Here is a 21,713-nt window from a genome sequence, read left to right as displayed (position 1 = left end):
TTTCTTCCAAACAGTCAGTTCATATCTTGCTGCTAATTTTCTCCGGGAGGACTAACAGACCGGCTAGCCCTAGTATCCAGTTGTGTTTAGCTCAGATCACTGAGCGTGCGGACAATTCTGGAGTATATTTACCAGGTATTTACGGCTCGGGAAGCTCAGACAGCTCGTCTTCGAGTCATGATCAGCATGCAAAAGCCACACTAAGAAATTGTATTTGTTCAGCCGCAGTAGCTCATTGAACGTCTTTCCGGTCACTGTAGATGGCCGAGGTAGCTCTGTTATTTTCTGTTTATCTTTTTAAAAACAGCCTTTCTCCTATGAAACACATTGCATTTATCGCGTGTCGATCTGTGTCCTTCAATTATTTCTTTGGACTCACTCCTCTTCAAACAATCCTATTGCAAAACATAGCCTGTCAAGTGTGTGTAAAAAGCCTCCTGGATTAGAGAGGTGCCGAAAGGAAAAGCCTATGTTCTCTCCGATAGTGTTAAATGGGTGTCACGGAACAAGCAAATTCAAAGTTTGTCTTTCGCCCGCTCTCAGTCTTCACTGAATGGGAGCAGCAAAAATTTCTTTAGAAAATTTTATTGCCAGGCTCGTGAGTGTACCGTGGCTGTTTGAGTCCCAAGTAGTTTTGTATACTTTTATCCCGTCCTTGGTGCGTTACAGGCCAGGTTACCCAAGCTTTAAAATGGTGGCTGCCTCGTCTGACTCATCATATTATTTATGTTTCAACGGAAACTCATTTTGACCTGCATATTGATCGTGATGCAAATGATCTAAAGGGAAATTTGTTATCCTCCGTCACTTTCGATTAATAATGCATTGCTGTTTGCCAGCCAATGTAGGCGAAACAAACTGATTGGTGTAGTAGTCTTTCACTTGTTCGCTTATCGCTAGGTTTTACTGCAAGTTTGAAGAGCACAGCGGAACAACCCGGGGATCAGACACATATGTTATGGAGCTGACTTGGCCGCCTTGTAGACTTTGACGTCGATAAGCAAACACAAAGGGAAAAATCGGTAACCCATAATTCATTTGACATCGCGCTATAAATTTACAGAGGTACTTGTTTTGGGTCAATATCTCGTCTTAATTTACAACAGAGACTTCGAACTCGTACCTGTGATAAGTTATACTCGTCATCTAACGGTATAGTACAGATTCACTGACACGGAAGGAGCAAGGAATAGCCACAGGACTTCATATAGCGACTTTTAGTTAATTATCGAGCGTATAAATTTGTTCTGTACGGTGTGTTTACATCATATGATCACGATCGTGAGGCTGGTTCTTGTCACCCTCTATCACTCGATTTACAGTCATCACACGAAGTTAAATTTCACAGTCGTTTAAAAGGTAAATCCCATAAATTAACTGCAGAAAAAATGAATTTAGACGAGGCCTTGCCGCCAAAACTTGTCAAAACTCTGGTTTTGTCGCAGACCTAACAGACCGAATTATGTATGTGATACAAATACTAAGCTCGTTTCTTTTAATTGCTTTTGTCTCGAATGGTTTAATATTTGAAATAATTTGTAATTTTAAAGAAAGCCTAAGGAGTGACCTTTGGTCGATCGTATTTAGTCTTTAATTTCGTTTCTTTTAGTTGTACAATACTTGATTTTAAGGAGGTTGTATAGATTTCTCGAGACTTCAGAAGAACTGTCAGGTACCTTGCGAGAATGGGTAATTTTCCTTGTCCATAGTTGTATTTAAATGTAGAAGCTCTTTCTAAGTGTTCTCTTTCAGGTTATTTTGCGATTATTCTCTCCTTTGAAGACATGTAATTTCGTTTTGGGAAAATTTTGATAAATGTGTTCTTAGGTTCACGTTTGTGGTAGCCATAACTAATTATTTATTGTACGCTACAAATAATTGTCTGATAACACTTTGCAACATTTAACTTTCATTCTTTTGAAATATGAAATGGATGACTAAGAAAAGAATAAAAATACTGAAAGATAGAAAACAAACAGTGGAATATGCATAAATAATATGATAAGGAAAAATATAGATGAAATAATTATATGGCAAAGAACTTGTAATATCATTGCCTGTAGTAATGAAATCTATTCTCTTTTTGATACCAACAGGCATAGTTTCTGCAATTTTCTTTTTTTTATGTACATTTTTTAACATTCTACTAAACACAGTTCATTATGATATGCTCTTTACAGCACATAATCTACTTACAACAAACAAATTACAATTATTATAATCAAAATGTACAGTACACATCTCAGAAAAAAACTGCTCTAATATAATATTAACCTGCAACAGACTAAGCCACTGTCAATCGACAGACATGTATATAAAAAATTACAAAGTCAAGAGACAGTGAAGTTTACAGAGTGAAATATGTATGGATTTTGTTTCAATATCTCATTAAGATATTAATTACATTTTATTATTATTGATTATTATATTCTGTGAATTTTAGCTGTAGCTTGTGCAATCTGTTACATGTCTTAATGACATCATTACCAGGAAGTCTTGGTTGGCGTGTTACTGGCGACAAGACGCTTGAGTTTGCAAGAAATCCAGCAGAATTCATCCAACGCAATATTAGAACATGTAACTCAAGGGTTTTTCAGCTAAGAGTGCTGAACAAGCCTCATGTACTTGTTGCTTCAAATCAAGGAGTCAAGGAAATTCTAGAAGGTGTTGTAACTGGATTCTAATTGTCTATGTCCAACAAGAATTAAATGTTCAAGTCTGGTATTGAGATTTTACGCTTTCATTTATGTCTACAATCTTAGTCCCTGCTCACCTTGACCTCTAAGAGTGACCAGTATTTAATTTCTCCTTACAATATCACTCCTGAATCACAAATTGGGGTCAGGAGAAAAAAGGAAATGTTCACCAACTTAAAGAAGCTCCTGATTGTTAAACAACTTCTCGTTATCAGTACCTTTAGAAATGTCTAGAGAAGAGTTTGGAGAATATCTATACTGATGTTAGGATGTAAAAGGTCAACTGGTTTGATCCTATCACTAATAAGATGATGCTAAATGTTTAGAATTTTGTTCACTTATTAATTTTTTCTTTTCAAAATCCCATTTCTACCCTTCGTTTTCACCGTCCTGATTAAAATTTTGTCCCACTTTTAGTTTGTCAACCTATTAATGTGTGGTTTTTATTTTCATTTTTCTTTAGACAAGGATGGTGTGCTTGACATGGGCTACAAAGATTTTGGATACATGTATAGTTTATATGGAGATTTGGTAATTTTCAACAGTGACGATGAAGCTATAAGGTTGAGAAACATTCTCCACAATGTCTTTCGACCTGAAGAAGTGACCCATTACATGAGTGATGTGGAGGTTGTGTCCTCAAGATTATTGAATAGTATTGAAGACAATGATATTGTTATTCCATATAAACTGTTCAAGCAGCTAACAACTGAGGTATGTTTGCGATTGTTTCTGGGACTGGAAATGGAAACTGCCAAAAGAGAAGCAGAATCTGTAGTTGAACTCACCATAACTCACTGGCATGGTAAGTCATCTGTGTATGGAAATTTTTCATACAGTATAATTCACAAAATAAATGATTGATACGTGAGAAATTTTGAATGAAAGTCACACAGATAGCCTAAAAACTTCCACCATAGTACATGTAATTAAAAGAGTGTCTTTGAAATTTATGTATTAAGTGGAATGTAAATCAAACTAGAGGGGCTCCTCCCAAAAAAATTTGAAATTTGAAACTCTCTGAGACAATTGATTTCTAGCATTCTGGGACAAACATTTGTTTTGTTAACTTTTTTAAGTCAGACATTGATGTTAGAATAAGTTGAAAAGCACTTATTTTCTTAATAATAAAAAATATAGTAGGTTTTGAGCTTGGTAAAGAAAAATAGAAAGATGCTTTTTTGTCTAGTCACAAGCAGTGGACAAAGAAAAAAATTCTGAGTCTTAAGGAGAAATTGAACCTCAGGCCTTTGGATTCTGAGCTTAGAGTCACTAAATAGCCAGAATGAAATGGTCTGAAAGGCAGCAGATCACCCTTACTACCATCTTCTAATGAAAATCATGAATTATAGCTACATGTATATGACCTTGAATTTTTTTTCATGGGGGAGGGGGGGCTGGTGTGAGATCAAAGTGTTTGTTTTGTATGTGTGAGACTTACTTAGTTCTTATTAACCGAGCAGGAGGTCTGTATGGGAGAATCTTGACCAAGGTCACCAGTACAGACCGAACTGTCACAGAATTTTTGTTCCGCTCGCTGGTTCAACTGAGGACTGTATCTATCACACTTTTTACGTTCTATTTTAGCACGGAGTTTATTCTTCTACCTCTCAAGGGTTCTACTATCAATCTGATTACAGTGTACGTGTACTTCGGTTTTTCTGCTGTCTTACACAATACAGTACTATAATCTATCACATGCACAGCTTACAGTAATTATATAACTATCGTACAATATATTGATCAAGCCTAATTCACACGATCCCTTCCTTATTTGGTTTAATTAGCGCGTGCAAAGTACATCAGCTGATAAACTGTGCACTAAGTTCAATTTACTGAGAATTGATGCAATCTATCACGTAATCATTTAACTAATTCCTTTTACAATTAATATTTGACTTATTATTGATGAGCAACTAACTTATTCCCTGACACGAATGCAGTGAGGTCTGTACCAGCCACCAAGGTCAAGATTCTCCCATACAGACCGACCTAGATCGGTTAATAAGATGATTATTATATGGCTGTGTCTTATATGCCAATTTTTTATATTCTTTGTACCTTTTTTTCTAGACCGGTCTAGATGCCGGTCTAGATGCCGGTCTAGATGGGAAAATCTAGACTGCTTTCAATATTGATGTCAGCCAATCAAATTCGTGAATTCGGTAGTTCCCAGTCCTTGTGAGACACAGCCTTATAATAAATCATAATATTATTATTTCCAGAATATTGTTACTGAAATTTACTGTAAGTTGTGATTTTGCATAAGGCATTACTTACAGATGAGCTTTTTTCTTCAAGGGCTTATTTCTGTTCCAGTGAATTTTAATGTTTATGGTTATAAATCAGGATACAGCAAAGCGATGGTAGCAAAGGTATTATTGTGTTCAATTATTTCTGATAATATATGATACCTTGTGATTCACTATCAGTCTAGACAGCAGAACAGCTTGTTTGTATTTGTTTTGCATGCAGTAACAGATCACAGAAGATGTCAAACATTGGGAAGAATTATATCAGTGACACAATTAGATGCACTTCGTGTGCCACTTTTCAGTTCTTACAGCATTTTGATGTCATCTATGATCTATTATTGCTCACACCTACCACAACATCATTTAATTGTTACCTGCAGCAGCCAAAGAAAAACAAGAAATGATTAATTTTGATTGATTATTTGCCAGGATTTTCATATTTCATATCAATTATGATTGTTATAGTCAACCACATTACACCTTTTTTCCCTTAATTTACAAAAAAGAAGATTAGTTCATAGGCAAACAATGACAAGGGAAAATCACCATCACAAAGAAATGCCATTATGGCATTTCTTTGTGATGGTGTTTTTTAAATTTTATGTAATTTATGTAATTTTGTATTTTTTTTTTACATATATGTAGCTATCCTGCTGTTGGTAACTAACCAATTGATATTTTATTTGTTTTGTAGAATAATCTGTTGACAATTATCACTAAACATCTCTCAGAGGAAAAGAATGGGTGAGTGCATCAGTAGGGAATTTCTTACAGTTAAATGAGTTAAAGTATAAAAAAAGACAGTTGAACCTTTCAAAAAATCCTTAGTTATTGAAGAGTTAATTTTTTTTTCAGGTTTATAAATGTTATGAGAGAATCAGAATTTGAATCCAAGACTGAAATGGCAAATCACATTTTGTTATTTGTGTCAGCTCTGGTTCCCAAAGCATTGGCCTCCCTCATGACATCTTTTTGCATTGAGCTTGCCAAGCCTGAGAATGTAAGTATACATCCCAGTGAATATTTACTTGAGGTTTCTCTCACTCCATTTAGTGTACAAAACAAAGCTCAATTTTCACAGGTCAAGTTTTCCCTTTCATCCAGTTGGTTCTAACTGTTTTTACACTTTCTGTAGCAATTTGTAAAGTGGAAAGGAGGGAACCAAATGAAAAATAAACAGGGAAGGAGAGTGTAAAAAAGTGGCAACATTTTTGCTTCAAATTGAAACTATTATGAAATTTGATTTTGCTTAAGGTTGGTTTGAAAGTGGACTAAAGTGTGTTTGAATTCCTGGTTTTGTTACAAAACAAGAATTCAGTAGTGGAAAGCCATAACAAGAAGTTAGCTGTGCCTAAAGTGCTTATAACATCAAGCTGTTGGTCAAAGAGATCTGGAGACTGCATTTGAGTTTACTGTGAAAAATTTTTTGGCCATGTGACTTGGCGTTTTTAAGTTATTGTTAATAGTGTCAACTGAGAGATAAATGGAACAACTTTCCAGTGTTCTTATAACTGTAATTCCATGGTCAGTGATGGTTATTCATTAGCTCGGATGAAGGGCTTAAATGCCTGAATCAGCAACTTTAGAAAATCTTTACAGTGGCCAGTTTACATTCTCAACTTAATTGATAAAACCAAATTATCTTGTAATAGCCCCCACCAATGCAACACCACAGTTTCCTTAGAAACTTACCCTTTTAATTAGTCAGTCAGCTAGTGGAACCCTGCCCCTTCTGTGTATTCAGTTTCAATTGATTTGTGTTGTCATGACTGATTTGCCAGCTTGAGAAGAGAATCAAAGCAGCCCAGGATGATAGGTATCTGGAAAATGTGCTTTTAGAGATAAAACGCATGTGGCCACCCTTCCTTGGTGGACGAAGACTTGCAAAACAGGTGCGGTTTTCCCACTTTAGTCTTGATTTAGTCTTGAATTAGAGCTAACTGGCATGGTTTGAAAACTCAGTTTATTAATTGCCTTAAAAGCAGAATGTTATTAGCACTGATTATGTCCACTATCACACAAAGAGCATTCTGTCAAGTATGCAATGTTGTGAATTCTAGAGCATTTTTGTACAAATTTCCTTTGCTTTTAAGGTGCAGGTTATCCACCAGTGCGGGTGATTTGTTGACTTTTTTTTCCGCTGCATGCAATAATCGGCCGGTGCAGGTAATCGGCTGTGCAGGTAAACAGCCGGAAATTATGGTAACAGTTCATTAAAAGACTTACCAACCACAGACTGTGATTATAAATTTAAACTTCTATCAAAAATTATACCCAGTCCTGTGGTGGTATTATCAAGGTGAAGCAATGAAGATCAAAATGACAGTGGAACCAAAAAAGTTGTTATAGCTGTTGTGATAGTAAGAAGACTGTAAACCAAAGATTTAAGGGACTGACATAGTTGTGGGTGTGGTTGTATAGATGTACTTTGTATGATTCCACTGTAACTGAAAGTTAATCTTATTTTTTTTCCCTTTGTTTATCCTTCTTCCTCCAGGAAGTAATAATAGATGGTTATAAGGTTCCAGCAGGTCACTATGTAGGAATTCTCACAAGAGCAGCCAACTGTGACCCAAAAATATTTCCTGAAGCTGAAAAGTTTTTACCTGAAAGATGGGACACTTGGTGAGTTTATGAAAAGAAAGCTCAAACTCAATTTAGTTTTCTATGGTAGTATTTTTTTCCATAACTTTTGCAGCAAGACTTTGTCAGTTTTGGTTTTTCATTTGCTAATTTCTTGTTCTACAGTAACCAGTTAGACAGGGATCGTGTGTGGACATTTGGATCAGGTCCCCGGATGTGCGTGGGGCATAAGTTTATTCACAAGATTATTAAGGTTTGATTCCCACTTTTGATGTTTTGTTGGATGTGGTCCTTTATATCAGTGTTGTACTCTGGATCAAGAAAGGGCAAACAGAGTCTTAAGTCTCTATCACGTACATTCCTAAAAATGTCACACTCCCCCCCCCCCGCCCTGCCATTGCGTGACATCTTAAAGAATGGCTGTGAATTGAAGGAGATATTTATGCTGATTGGGTATCAACTTAACTTTTTTGCAAAGTATTAAATTTTATGGTCAAAGCTAGTATTTGTAATTTTATTGCAGCTTCTTGCAAGACATCTTCTCCAGTCATACGAGTGGGAACTGGTACCTGGTCAAGATTTGACCTATAAATGGCTTCCTGTGTCACGCCCGAAGAACGATGTGCAAGTCGTGTTTACAAAGATTGCGTTATGAAATGGAGTACTTCTTAACATTTTATGGACCTCTTTTCATTTTTTTTTTAAAGTTTTTACCAAATACCACTTCACTCAACTGACTTCCAAATGTCTTTTTTACGTTGGTGAATTTTAATTTTTTTACCTTTTAAAAATGGAAGTAATATAAATAACGAAAGTAATGATCAGTGCTTTGGACATATTGTTATGATTATTGTACATGAGAGTAGCCTTTCTGCAATAAATTGGCCGTTGAAGATTTTGCGTGGTGCAACATCTCAAGGTTACAAAGATTCAAACGTACCTAAAAATTTCACTCTGCCCACAACTAAACAGTCTCCAGACAAGGCCTCCAGCTTATTTGATTGATTTATTACCTTAGCAAAATTCTTCAATGACTGAGTGTTCCCAAATGTTTGTTCCAGTAAAAGTTAATTATGCTCAATGGAGAACTCCCTCACAAATTGTTGGGAGGCTAATCAACTGTGAAACGTTACCATTCCCAAGAAATAAACGAGCTACATTAACTAACGCACGCTCGCACACACGCACAAAACACAGCTTAGAATGTCCTGGTGAAGAAATTATTTAATTGTATCAACTGATAGAAAACTACTGAAAAAAAATTAAATTGTTTGAACTGTTTCCTGGCATCAAAGATTTACAAGACAAGGCCCGAGAGGTACAACGCGCCAGCGCGCATGCCTCTCATACAGGATCACTGACTTGTACCTCATATAAACCAGTAAACTTGAAATCAAGAAAGCACGAGCCTTCGCTAGGGCTTCACAGCGGCATTTCACACATAGATCCCGAAGTGTAGTAGAAAAAATTAAAAAGCCACAGAATTTTCAGAGGGACGACAGAAAGATTGGGCCATGAAAAAAGTGAACAAGTACGTTGTCAAAGTGCGCACTTTTAAAAATTAAAGAGTCATGAAAAGTAATCTGTAAAGCAGAAAAAAAATATGAGCACAGTGACTCTGTTACTTTTGACCAGCACGATACGACCAAGAAAAAAACATTTTTCAGCGTATAACGCGCTATTAATGCAGGCTCGTGCTTCCCTCGTTTACAATATTCTACTATACAATTCTTGTGGTGATTGTAATTATTATAATTGCTTACATTATTATAATTTTAACTACGCGTTGAATACATATATCTTATTAGACGTTTTGTTGTGTAGTATCGCTGATTATTACACGACTCGGGCAGTCAGAGGGCCAATAACTAAAATTAACCAATCAAAATGCTCTATTGCCGGTCCAATATTCTCTAAGTATTGGACCGGGTACTGTCCCGAATGGTCCCGAATGATACCGCACTTGTATCCCTTTGAACTTCAGTCGTATAATAAATCTCTTATTAACCAAGCTTGCTCGGGACCGTACTGGAAGAATATCGGCCCTCGGTCTTTTTTGTACGGACCTCGCTGCGCTCGGTCCGTACTGTCAAGTCCTCGGGCCGATATTTTCCCAGTACGGCCCTCGCGCTTGGTTAATAAGATATATGTATTTTTACGAGTTGTGTCGTATTTTGACGAGCCCGTAGGGCGAGTCAAAATACAAATAACGAGTAAAAATACTCAGCGACACTACACAACAAAACGTCTTATTAGTTATTTATTATCCAACACGCCAAACTGTTGTTTCTGCGGGCGAATTTCGCGGATATTTATTTACGGGAGTGCGTGACAGAAGTATGCGAAGCGGAACGGAATTGGCGCGTTGTTGTGTTGCTGTTTCTATTTTCTTCATTAAATGAAGAAATTTTCTGGTCGTCAAGCTGTTTTTCTTCGTTCGATTGATCAAATGAACTTGGATCTATATTTGCCAGCCATTCTGACTCTTCGTCGTCGGAAATATGATTCAAATTGTCCGCCACTTTTTTTTTTCCCGTAACTACAATCCAATTACTCGCTTGCGCGATGCGAGAAAACCAGTTTAACCGGTACTACAATAGACGAGTACAAATACCGCGTGATATTTGTACTCGTCTATGGCGTTATTCGTACTCGTCCAGGTGTAGTTGGATAATAAAACTATGAAAACGACAGAGTGCGTCTCCCAAATCGCGATGTACTATGTTGCCCCTTAGATTCCATGTACAATGACAAATTCTACAAAGTAAGTAAAAGTCCTTTCAAGAATGGAAAGTGAGAAAATTGTACAGAAAACAACGAAATCACAAATTTACGAGAAGCAAATGACAGACCAGTAGAAAAACAGTTCACCAACTGGATAAACCGTCTATATCAATTTTATATCCCGCATGAGAACCCCTGACAAGCCCTAAGGGTGAGAGGAAAATGAATTCAAATTCGCACAATTTTTAGCTAGTATTGATGCATTAAATCAGTGAATCTGATGCTCCACATAACCCTAAATTAGATTTTAGAAACAAATAACCCCCCTTGAGATAGCACGTGTCACGGACTCAAGCACGTGTCACCGACTCACCCTCACTATTCTAATCTGAATCTAAACTGTCACTTGTATCAAAAATAAACTGGTAAATATGCATTGTTAAAAAAAGACGATAAGTAAATGTACAAAAACGGATTGTCAAGCGCAACAAAGTAACAAAAACTCAAAAGAAATAATAAACCAAGGAACAAATATAAAATTGAAACAACGAAATACATGACGTGCACCTAAATAAATAATCAATTTCCCCAGTACCTTGGCACTTCGCTAAATCGAGGTTCTACTGTATTTCGATTTTAGATCAAATTGATCGTTTAGGAAAATCTTTCTTTGACTCGAATAATTTGTTTTAAGTTACCACACCTTGGCCGTAATCGGAAACTAGTAAGCTAACTAAAGGTTTCCCTTCAAAACCCCTAACAGGACCAATGGATACAAACAAACATCGTTTGACCAAGCAGCGGTTATAAAACTGCTGTAGATGAAATTCCTGTTAACAGCATGCCAAAGAAACGTAATTTTTTGTGGTGTTTTTTCAAATAATTAATATATTCAGATGTTTTGGTACCTGGCGAGTACCTTGTTCACGAGTTTTTTTTTTTTTATCTAAAATCTTACTTTTACTTTCGGGATCTTACAAATAGTAAGAAGGATGTACGAGAATTTGAAAACGCGCTGGAAATGTTCTTTTTCATACATTGATGGATTTCTTCTTGGGGTGATTATTTGTCAAATTGCTAAGTGAAAATAAAACCTACACTTTGTATGTGTTCTAACACAAAATACTATCTATCTCAAATGGAAGACTCAATCTGAGCGATCGGTAGAAAACTACTTTGGCTTTCTCCACCTGCATTTGTAAATGATAGGTACACGCTGTCATCATCAGCTTCATACCTCGCGAAGCCAGGAACTGGGGACGAGTTTTCTCTGTCGTGATCAGCCTGCGCAAGAGCTTCTCCCTCTGGAAGAGCCTGCTGACCAGCCGCTTGGCGCTGTTGGCGGAATTCAAAACCAGGCACTGGTGTCTGTGGAGGACTGAGGCGAGTTTGAGACGAGGCTGAATCACCTACAACCAGGATACCAGGGATAAGAGGGTCGTGTGACTTGCAGAAGAACCACGAACCAAAGTAAAGGGCCGTTGAAAGAACTACAAATGAAATATCATATTATAATCATCTTAACAAACATTGTTATTGAAATTAATCATATTTTTTGGAGAATCATCAGGTCGGGGCGTGTTGCACATTTTCAAACGTACATCAGCACGCATCGAATCAGAATGCCTTACTAGTTTAGGTTCTTTCAACCGTCAGGCTTTATCAAGCATGACAAATGCGTGGGCAGCCCAGAAAAGGAAAGAATATAGACTCACCCTGAAAGAACAGGCCTGCCGCTACCAACAAATAGCTTAGAAGTTCATTGTTGTACTCCAGGCAGCTTCCTCTGCCGCTACACGTCTCTTCCCACAAGATACAGGTCTTGTCAATAAATGCACCGAATATAACAGGACCAGGCAAAGAACCAAACATACTCAGAAAAAGCCACTGCAGACCTAGAGCGTATGTCCGTTGATTATCTGGCACGCATCTGAAATAGAATATAAAGTTCAGCCGTGGAAACCAAGTTCGCAGTTATTGGCAGACGTTGTTAGGCAACCTCATGTAACCTATTTACAACGGTTAACCTAACAGTTTGAAAATGAGGTTTAAGGTGAAATCGAACTCCAGCTCAATTTACTTGTTTTCTAGAGTGCAACAGTCGAGTGCAGGCGACTCAAAGTTCAATTTTCGCCGTTTGTCGCAAAGGCCATGTGCAACCTCTCATGTGTGTCGAAATTACAGTTAAAGCCAGACGTATTGAGACCGGTTTGAAGTGCGCGCGATCTCAGTGATTTGGCAAGCTTGATAGAGATCACGTCAAAACAATTAAAAGCTACTAAAAGGTCAAGAAATAAAACAAAAATGATCGAAAAACATACACGGATAAAATGAAAAAACCTTAAGACAAAGATTATATCCTCATCATAAAAAAAAACTGTTTTACTCAAGAAAACAGAACATGGAAGTCATAAAATTGCAACGATTCCTTGGGAAATATCTTAATTCCGATTGAAGGCAGATAGAAAATGGCTTTAAGCGCTTTGACACGATGACTACATTTAAGGAACCCACCTCAAAACCACAGTTTTGTTGGGCGTGGCATTCATAAAATTGAAGATTAGTAAGACCACAGCGCCGAACAGAAATGGAATCAAATTCTTACAGTCTCGGTCACATGTTCCTTGTGCAGCAGAACCATAACGAACGGTACTGTCTGGGGACGAAATACAACGGCAGTTCTCGTACATCTGCAGCGTAACGATGAAAACCAACCAGTCAAAACATTGAATACACACATCTATCAGTCAGTTCTCAATTTATCACTTAATCGGTTCACCAATCGGTCAGTTTGTCAGTCAATCGGTCAAGTAGTCAATCACTCAGTATGAGGTCAGCCTGTTAGACCAAACAGCAAACTAGTCGGCCAGCCACCCGGCTGGCTAGTGCATCATCTGGTCAATAGTCAATCAGTCTGTCAGATCCGCTAGCGAGCCAGCCGGCTGCCTAGTTAGTTCGTCAGCTGGTCAACAGCCCTTCAATCTGTCAGATCAGCTAGCGAGCCTGCCAGCCAGCCAACCGGCCGACCCAATCCACAGGTCAGTCAGTCGATGAGTCAATTACTATTGAGTTTCCGACAAATTTCAAGTAGAAAGTTAGGAGTCAATCTAACGTTGTTTCTACCTCTTTGTCGGTTACTTTCTTCTTTCCATCTTTTACAATTCTTTTGGTGCAGCCAGCATGGCATGGTGAGAAGTAGGACACCTCATCGACTCCACACACGGGGTCATACTCAAGGCTGTTACAATGACACAGGTTGTTACAAGGAGAAGACTTGTTTATATCCACAAGAGTGCTGTAAAATGAACGAAAAACAACAGGCTCTATTTAAGCTCTGAGGAGGGGAAAACAAACACAAATAAAACAAATACAAACTTTGACCACCAAACTGAGAGAAATACTTCATACTTCATCTGCCCTTACAAGTTTCGCCTTTAGCAGCGGCCTTCAGTGAGGTCTTAGAGTCTAAGCAAGTGAAAATTTAAACCCAAATGAGGACCAAGGAAACCAATCAGTAAGCTAAATGGCAATTGTGGAAATATCATAATTCCAAACAGAGCACTTCCGTCATTCAAGCTTTAAAAAAATTGAAAGCAGCAACGAAGTGAAAATTGCACCACCGCATGATGCATTTTTCTACACAAGGCCTTGCGAGAATGAAAACCAGTTATTAAACATGCCACAAACCCCTCATAAAACAGTTTACAACTAAATCCTCATTCGTAAGACTCGTTATTGGCAAATGTATGATGCAGAACTGTCTCTTTACCTATTGTTGTAAGGATAACTAATACCAGCTAGCAGCGTCGTCTTACAACCGGGAATTAGAAAAGTTAGCACAGCCCAAGTACCAATAAATTGAAAGATGAAGCAGTACTTGGCAGCCATCTTACACGACCGTCTGACATCAACTCTCTTGATTAGGTAACTGCCCAGGAATATACCGCCAGCAGTGCCTGGGATGATGACAATGCCAGAGAGGATTCCTGCGAAAAAAAGATTTGTATTGTCTTACAATATATGGTTTGAGTTGATTACACCGCCATTACTCATTCCGCTGTACCCCGGCCCTGATACTCGTCATTCTGACGAAAGGCTAGCACTCAAAACATCAGCCTACAAACTCTTTACGGTGGCCAATTTACATTATCAACTCGGTTTATAAAACCAAATTACCTCTTGTACGTCCCTCGTTTAGAGGGATCTGGAGGGATCCTGCATCTATTAATTAGTTAATTTGGTTAGGCAGGGGACGTTAAAGAACCCACTCACGAGATTACTGTGATGTGGTCTGGCCTGTTTACTGGGAATTGGGGGGGAGGGGGGATCTTCAAATAAGTTTCCTTCGATTGTTTGTAAACTGCTGATGCAGCCCCGCTAAAGTCCCCCGAAAAGTGTTGTGATGCGCATTTGATCATATCCACATGTTAATTTGCGCAATATAAATATTAAATTATTATTATTATCATTATTATTATTATTATTATTATTATCATTATTACAGTTTCAAATTCCTCACAAGCTCCTTTTCGCTGTCAAACTTAAAGATTTTATTTCAAGAGAAAAACCTACCCTTACGGAAAACATCGATTCTCAAGAATTTTCCAAGAAAACTTTTGTTTGTCTGAATTCTACACTCACCTGCCGTTGAGGAAGACTTTCCAAATTGCGACTGGATAAACTTCGACACAAAAGGTCCCAGCCCTGTGGCGATGAGTGTTGTACAGCAAAAGGCGCAAGTATTGAACATGAACGTTTTGTTAGTAAGGATAGATTTGGTGGCTGGTAAAATATCCTTCAGTCGGCCCTGAATGTGCTCATCACGAGGCGGCAAAAGTCCTTCTCTAATAGCAGCTAATCTTTGTTCACGGGCTCCTGGCATCTCTCTGGGGTAACCAAGAAGTGCTATAGAGGTACATAACAGTAGTAGACCCCCGAAAAAGTACCCTAGCCACCAGGCCCCAATCCAGCGGGGATCCTCGGGTGTCAAGTCAACTCCAGGAGGCTGGAAAAATATTCCATCACGTTACAGATAATGTAATTCCATCATTGCACATCAAAACAAGGTATCTGAGTCTCTGTACTTTCTACAATTCTCTCCGAGACACTTAAGGTAAGAAGTGAAAAAAAAGTAAAAATTGGCACTGTGTCCCTAAGCCACTGAATGAACTGCAGGACGACAGTGAAATACGGAGCGATACAAAGAATCATGAAGCAAAAAAAAAAAAAAAAAAAGAAAAATGACCGATAAAAGATAGGACTAGCAATATTTGGTCTTGTTAAGACTTTCCACATTATGGCTTTCTACAGCAATTTTTCTCTCACCTGAATCAGGTCCACCCACACATTAAGAAGGGACCCTCCTGCTACGTAACCAATTCCAGGACCAAAGAAAGTTGCTATAAACCACACCCCAAGATACATGGGCGCTGCCTTTGGGTTCACATTTTCGTCGATATAAGCCGGGCCAAGCGTAAACAGAGGCGTGGTTCCTGCCCCTAAAAGAAGCTTAGCCCCCACAAAAACCAGCATATACTTCCAAGCTGTGTAACCTTTGGCTTCAGCGCACACACCGTCATCTGTAGGTATCTTTGTACTGTTAAACCAACAAGTTTGTATGCTTCCACTCGTTTCAAGTTCAAGAGGGGTGTACTTGCCGACAAGGACATGAGGTAAGGCGAACAACAAACATCCCAGACTAGTTACTAATGCTCCTATGCCCAGCCAGCGGGCTTTGTTCCTGTGACCTCCAAAGTAGCTAATAAAGATGATCAGAATCAGTGCAGAGACGTCATTTGCTGCTACAATCATACCGGTCTGTTTGCTGGTGAGTTTGAATCTCTTCTCCAACGAAGTAAGACCAGCAGCCGTTAGACCTGTCACAATCATACCTAAAACGACATTACCCACATTCAAATTTTCATTTCCGATCATCAGATTCTTGGCAAGTAAGAGTTCCAACTCAGTTTACCAAGTGTTTAGAGACGAAGGAACATTCTCTTTTCCTTAAAAGGGATGCTTGTCAGGTGCGATTCATGTACTAGTGCCTAAGTGCTCTTCTGTATGAAGAAAATCTATTTGAGAGCAGGTTTTTCCCCAGACTTCACAAACGACAAGTAAAGCAACGAACTGTCGATGTGGAGTTCAAATTTATTCGTCAACAACAGTTGCGACAATGATTTCAGAACCATATGGAGGTGGTTGGTTAGCGTAATAAGGATCAAATGGTCCCAGTAATAAACTGAAACAATCAGTTCAATCTTAAAGAATTCCACAGAAAAGAGTGAAAAGATAACAAAGGAACAAAACCAAGTATACTTCTCGAGGAGAGTTGTCTTACCTTGCATGAAAGAGTATATGGTGAGAAACACAAGAAACCATTTTGGCGTGTTTAGTCTTTGAAGAATTTTAGGTCTGAACGATCTCCAGCCGCACAATAGAGCTCTCTCGTCTGGCTTCGCTTCGTCCGCTTCCATATTCAGAAAAATGAAGAATTTACTGCTTGTATGTCAAAGTTAAGGCCCGTAAACATGGCCCTGAAAGGAAGAGAAATCTCAATATTAATACAACTTTCAACTTTACTTTATTTAGCACTCACGTTTTAGTTACAATATTAACATAAAAAAAAAAAAACAGGAAAGGATACATACTAAAAAATTAAAGGTAACAGTGTTCCATAGTTCGCGAATGGAGGCTACGAAAACCGCGAGGTTATCGAGTCACCCTCCATCTCTTTTGGATTCACATAGAAGAAACTGGTAGTAGAGGGACGGATTACTAAATTAAATACAAGATACTGCGGACTGAAAATTACATAGAACAAAACTTACTCCTGACTAAGTTGTCTTTAAGTTTGATGGTAAAGCAAACGGATCGGTGCTATTCCTGTGGGGAACTTTCGTCAGTCGACACTACGCTAAGATTCGTGCATCTACAGCAAAGCGGTGAGCACTCCTTTCATTTTCCCATAATTATGAAAAAGCACGCATGCTGAAACGACCTCTTAGGTCAAATACAAATTTAAAGTACACAGCACCATTCTTCGAATTTTGCCGATTATCATTATTAACCTGCAGGCATCAGTCCGAACCATCGTCAAAATATAAGGGAAATACAAGCAAATGATTCCTATGAGCCTAAATTAAATCCACACTGGTGATTACCGCATAACGAAACCATCGTTTTAGCAAGGAAACAAGTTATGCCAAAATAACAACCCCAAGAAAGGATAGTCTGAAACGCGCTTGTTCATAGAAAAGGCGCCATACAAATAATAAATGTTATTGTAATTAAACTAAGGAATCATTGAAGTAAAATTGAAGTTTACAATTTGCAAGATCTCTGGTCCCAGACCTTTCTATAAGTCCCTGTATCGAGAAATTCCGCTCTCTACAGAAACAGAAAACTTATCTCCTTCGACCACACAAGCTGTTGATTGGTGTCTAGATAAAACCATGAATTACACCGTATATTACGAGAGTTCATAGTGTGTTTACTCAAAGATAAAATTTTGAATAATGTGGATGAAGCAAATTAGAATTGAGCAAATATCATTACTTACGCAAGAACAGCTGGTGGAATTTCCCTCTAAGACATATTAAACCGGAAATTGGGCTTACAAAAATCCCCCTTCCCACAATTAATACATATACTTGACAACAAATATGTCAATCTCTCCTAGTTCCGAGTAGAGCCTGGATTTTAAGGCGAGAGGAAATAAACTGTCTCCGTGCGCCAGTCTTCGTATGCGCTACATGATTATCTTGTCTAGACGGCTAATTTTCTTTAGAATAAATTCCAATAATGACGTGCAAGTGAAAGCACTTCAAACAGAATTATTACAAGGTCGACGTAGTCTAAAGAAACTTTACTTATCACAAACTGAATCAAATTCACAAGCTCCTAATTTCAGACTTAGCTTATTCTCATTTTCATTTGAACAAGTGAAACTTATCGATATAATTACTACAGTCGACCACAGTACGGAAACAGATTGTTAAAAAAATCAAAACCTGAAAACGACTGATCAGCAATTACAAACAAAGGAAACATCGCCGTTGACAAATAATGATTTACACTGAATCAATTTCGTACACGATGTTTGGTGAATTAAAGGAAAAGAATAATGAAACTTGTCTAGTTACAAAATAAAGTAAATGTGTGCATACTTTCCTGGCAAAATGCTGTAAACTATAACAAGTAAATTCCCACCCGATAAAAGCATTCGTCTTAAATGCGAAAGGAATTCCCTCTAACACATTTGCCCGCAGTATTGTTTGAAATTTGTTGCGAAATTGGTCGTCTATAAATTCACCTGCTTTCTCCGCAGTCGTTCGCCTATTCGATTTTAAGCGCGATTGTTCTTGAAGAAAAGCCAACCATTCTGGCTGATTACCAATCCACCGATAATTTTCAAGGTCATCTCCTACACCGACACCTGCCATGATCATTCGAATTCTTACACAGTCTCGACACGTTTGTCTCTTGGAAGGTTTTCTCGACATCCACAGTCCAAGGCATTCGCAACAACAAATATTCCGAGTACCGGCTTTACGTGTTTCTCCCATCAAACCTAACGAAGTTCAACGTTCAATACCGTGACACTGTTTCGCGAATATTTGATTTCTACCAACTACTCCTTGAATAATCAAATAAGGAATCTCACCTCCGAGAAACTTCGAGTTGAAGCCAAACGCATCCTGACAGAACTAATTTCATCACAGCAAATAAAATTTATAAGAAAAAGCAGGCCTACTAATGGACCATACATAAAAACAATACCAGCTGTATTTCTGGGATGATATCAAAACTTTATGTACATTGTAATTCGTAGAATACAAACAGTGGGTTACCTGCTCAGGAGGCGCAATCACAACTACTGGCCACGTTTAGGAAAATAAAACGAAAACTTAAATACACTGATAAGACGAAACAAACTCCTCCTGTTGGCGTATTGACGAGTTGGTACATAAAATTATTCTAAAAAGACTGTTATTGAAAATTCTTCCATAACCTACCATATTGCGAAATAGCGAGTGCTGTTATTGGTAAAACAGTTCGTTTGCTTGGATTTGTCTAAACAATGGTTTGACGTCACGACAATTCTTTAACCTCAAAAACAAGTTGATTACATTTTGAAAATTTAGCTTAAAGTGATTTGTGCTTCGCATCTCTTTCAACGTCAATTCTCTTTCTACAGAGTCCTTGCTGTACAATTTTCTCCTGGAGGAAAATGAAGGAACTTTTAAATTCAGAGTTCTGAACAAAATTAGGAAGCAACTGCTATGCGATTTGCGAATCGCTAGGACATGGAAAGCAATATAGGCTTTCCATATCAGGGTTTGTCCCATGGCAGCCGTTAGACACTCACTCCAACGATTACTTTTATCTCTAATTCACATCACCTCTACATTCAAGGAAAAGAATGAAACTTACACTTTTCTTATTGAAAGTTGTTTGAAGTAATCCAGAGCACAATACGTTGGCCAATCAGAAAGCACTTCACGTGTGATGAGCCCTTTGCAATCCTACAAATGAACGGCCTGGTCAGTGATTTGTTGTTTGGTTTTAACTGCAATTTCCCCAGTTTTACCGAGTTCTACCCAAATCAATATCAGCTAAAGCTCATGTCGGTGAGGAATTAGTTAAAACGATACCGACTAACCGCTTTCGCTAACCCCCTTGGGTGACACTGTTTCATACAATGACATTGACAAGTAAACCTAGATTTTAGGAGAACAACATGAATTACATCAAGTTATCAAGCTCACTCAGATTTTCCTAGGAGTTTTCTCAGATCCCAGAGGCCCGGTTGACTAATAAATTTAGACTAGAGCTCCATAATTTGATCTGACGATACAATCGAACGATAACGTATGGTCATACTTATCTAAACTACTGTGGTAAAACAACTATTAATGAAATTGAAAAAAAGAAAAACAACTGGAATTCCCAATGACCATAATCACTGTTAGTAATAATCTAAAGGATACCTTGATAAATATTACATGTTCTGAATAAATCACTCGGTGGAAGAAAAAAGTTTGCTAAAATCGTTAAGGTTACAATTTAAAAAAACTTTGCATTTGGAAAAGTGGAGAAAAATTGTCTGATGCATTAAACACAACTAACCGTTCTTCATGAAAATTTTTAGAGGAATGAAGTGAATATTTGAGAGGACTTTGACAGAAAATCAACAAAAAATTATGATATGTTGTAGTTGCTTACAGTTATCAAAATCGATATAAATACTCGGTAGCTGCAAAGAAACCACCGGTGAAACTGTACAAAGGGCACATTCTATAGTGATTTCTATCTATAAAGTGCACTTTTTATACTGAAATAATGCGAAAAATATCTCCTACGTATTTCCTTCGTGCAAAAGCCACAGCAAATAACTGATTTGGTCTTAATCACCGTAAAGAATGTGGCTTGAAAAATCTTTCACAATGTGGTGAGTACAAGCAAACACTTGCCACAGCAAAACCATATTCTCCTATCCGTAACAGCTTGCTAATCAAAGTGAAATCAAGTGCTAAATAACAAAGCTGAATCCAACCAGACTAGCAGAGAAGTGAATAATTTGACAATATTAATAATTTAATCTGCTAGGGGCGACATAACACAGAGACTCTACACTCGTTGTACGTGTGCACAATTCTGAAAATTTCAGCGGTCCAAGCCATACCTGGGAAGGTATCGTTTAAAGTCCTGTCCCAGAGCAAAGAAACATTCCTTTGTTACCGATAAAGAAACCAGCTAGTGTTATTTACGTTTGACTAGCTTGGAAACATGTTCAGTTGTATAGTTAAGTAATACTGCTGTTGTGAAACGATGAGCCCTTGTCCTTTTAAAAAATCACCGAAAAAGATACAGCTTAAATTGGCTGTGATCCTAATGAATAAAAAACTTGGGTAACTGAAAAACACACAGATATGTGCCTCAATAGGGAGTGCACGAGAGGTAACATGTAACTCACAAACGAAGCATGGCTGTTCCAAAAAGCAAATTCCTTTTTTTTAGTTGGAAACAAAGAAAGAACCAAAGAAAAATTCGAATTTTTATAACACAGTAAACACAACAATATCAACAGTGGAATAATCCTTCAAGGTAAAGGAATCTTTTTTTCACTTTCGAACAGTTTTTCGGTTAGGTAAAATGACTACCACGATATTACAATCAATAAATGACAAATTTTCGGTGCTTTTTACAGAAAGCTAGATGACCAAAGTTTAGAAATAAATTGATTACTTAAATGATGTCTAAAGAATTAGAATTTCAAAGTGAGACTAACAAGCAGAGGCTTCTCAAAGAGACAATACTGTTATGGTAACTACACAATTTCAAAAGGAAAAAACTTTTAAATAACCTCTACAGAGGGCACATTGCATTTTTTTCTAAACTAGGAAACACAAAGGCATTATTATATACAACCTCACTAAAAACAAAAGGGAAA

General features: G+C 37.8%; 2 protein-coding genes across 17 annotated transcripts in view; one reads left to right on the top strand and one right to left on the bottom strand.

The window, feature by feature from the left end:
• Nucleotides 1–677: 677 nt before the first annotated feature.
• LOC111324426 (uncharacterized) lies at nt 678–8,469 on the top strand. Of its 9 annotated transcripts, none has more exons than XM_022927978.2 (11): nt 678–1,022; nt 1,610–1,672; nt 2,444–2,664; nt 3,160–3,501; nt 4,998–5,071; nt 5,646–5,695; nt 5,807–5,951; nt 6,733–6,843; nt 7,449–7,576; nt 7,700–7,787; nt 8,058–8,469. In XM_022927978.2, the coding sequence occupies exons 3-11, from the start codon at nt 2,475–2,477 to the stop codon at nt 8,187–8,189; spliced, it is 1,260 nt and encodes a 419-aa protein (XP_022783713.1). In that variant the 5' UTR covers nt 678–1,022; nt 1,610–1,672; nt 2,444–2,474; the 3' UTR covers nt 8,190–8,469. The 9 variants fall into 9 exon arrangements, with proteins under 9 accessions (XP_022783713.1, XP_022783715.1, XP_088608417.1 ...); XM_022927980.2 differs by having other exon boundaries at nt 1,610–1,689; XM_088752291.1 differs by having other exon boundaries at nt 678–1,065.
• A 52-nt stretch (nt 8,470–8,521) lies between these two features.
• Nucleotides 8,522–21,713, bottom strand: part of LOC111324397 (solute carrier organic anion transporter family member 4A1) — a 24,426-nt gene continuing 11,234 nt past the window's right edge. For 4 of the 8 annotated variants that reach the window (XM_088752235.1, XM_088752240.1, XM_088752246.1 and 1 more), the window contains 9 exons: nt 19,694–19,785; nt 16,599–16,794; nt 15,584–16,149; nt 14,900–15,263; nt 14,028–14,244; nt 13,382–13,553; nt 12,773–12,948; nt 11,974–12,188; nt 8,522–11,748 (listed from right to left, as the gene is read on the bottom strand). In XM_088752235.1, the coding sequence (XP_088608361.1) occupies nt 11,393–11,748; nt 11,974–12,188; nt 12,773–12,948; nt 13,382–13,553; nt 14,028–14,244; nt 14,900–15,263; nt 15,584–16,149; nt 16,599–16,734 (2,202 nt within the window). In that variant the 5' untranslated portion in view covers nt 16,735–16,794; nt 19,694–19,785 and the 3' untranslated portion in view covers nt 8,522–11,392. Of the gene's footprint in view, nt 11,749–11,973; nt 12,189–12,772; nt 12,949–13,381; nt 13,554–14,027; nt 14,245–14,899; nt 15,264–15,583; nt 16,150–16,598; nt 16,795–18,923; nt 18,973–19,693; nt 19,786–21,713 lie in introns of those variants that run through there. The other 4 variants (XM_088752228.1, XM_088752263.1, XM_088752268.1 and 1 more) reach the window with 2 other exon arrangements.

The sequence above is a fragment of the Stylophora pistillata genome, chromosome 1 (assembly GCF_964205215.1).
Source record: "Stylophora pistillata chromosome 1, jaStyPist1.2, whole genome shotgun sequence".
Lineage (NCBI taxonomy): Eukaryota > Metazoa > Cnidaria > Anthozoa > Scleractinia > Pocilloporidae > Stylophora > Stylophora pistillata.
The sequence above is the reverse complement of the archived record's forward strand: the minus strand, read 5'-3'. Positions and strand labels throughout refer to the sequence as shown.

Bases quoted from the DNA above. Each gene is read 5' to 3' on its own strand.
- LOC111324426 (XM_022927976.2), top strand. From the start codon at position 2,475: ATGACATCATTACCAGGAAGTCTTGGTTGGCGTGTTACTGGCGACAAG. The intron at 6,844-7,448 runs GTGCGGTTTTCC...TTCTTCCTCCAG, and splicing joins GACGAAGACTTGCAAAACAG to GAAGTAATAATAGATGGTTA. The intron at 7,788-8,057 runs GTTTGATTCCCA...ATTTTATTGCAG, and splicing joins TTATTCACAAGATTATTAAG to CTTCTTGCAAGACATCTTCT.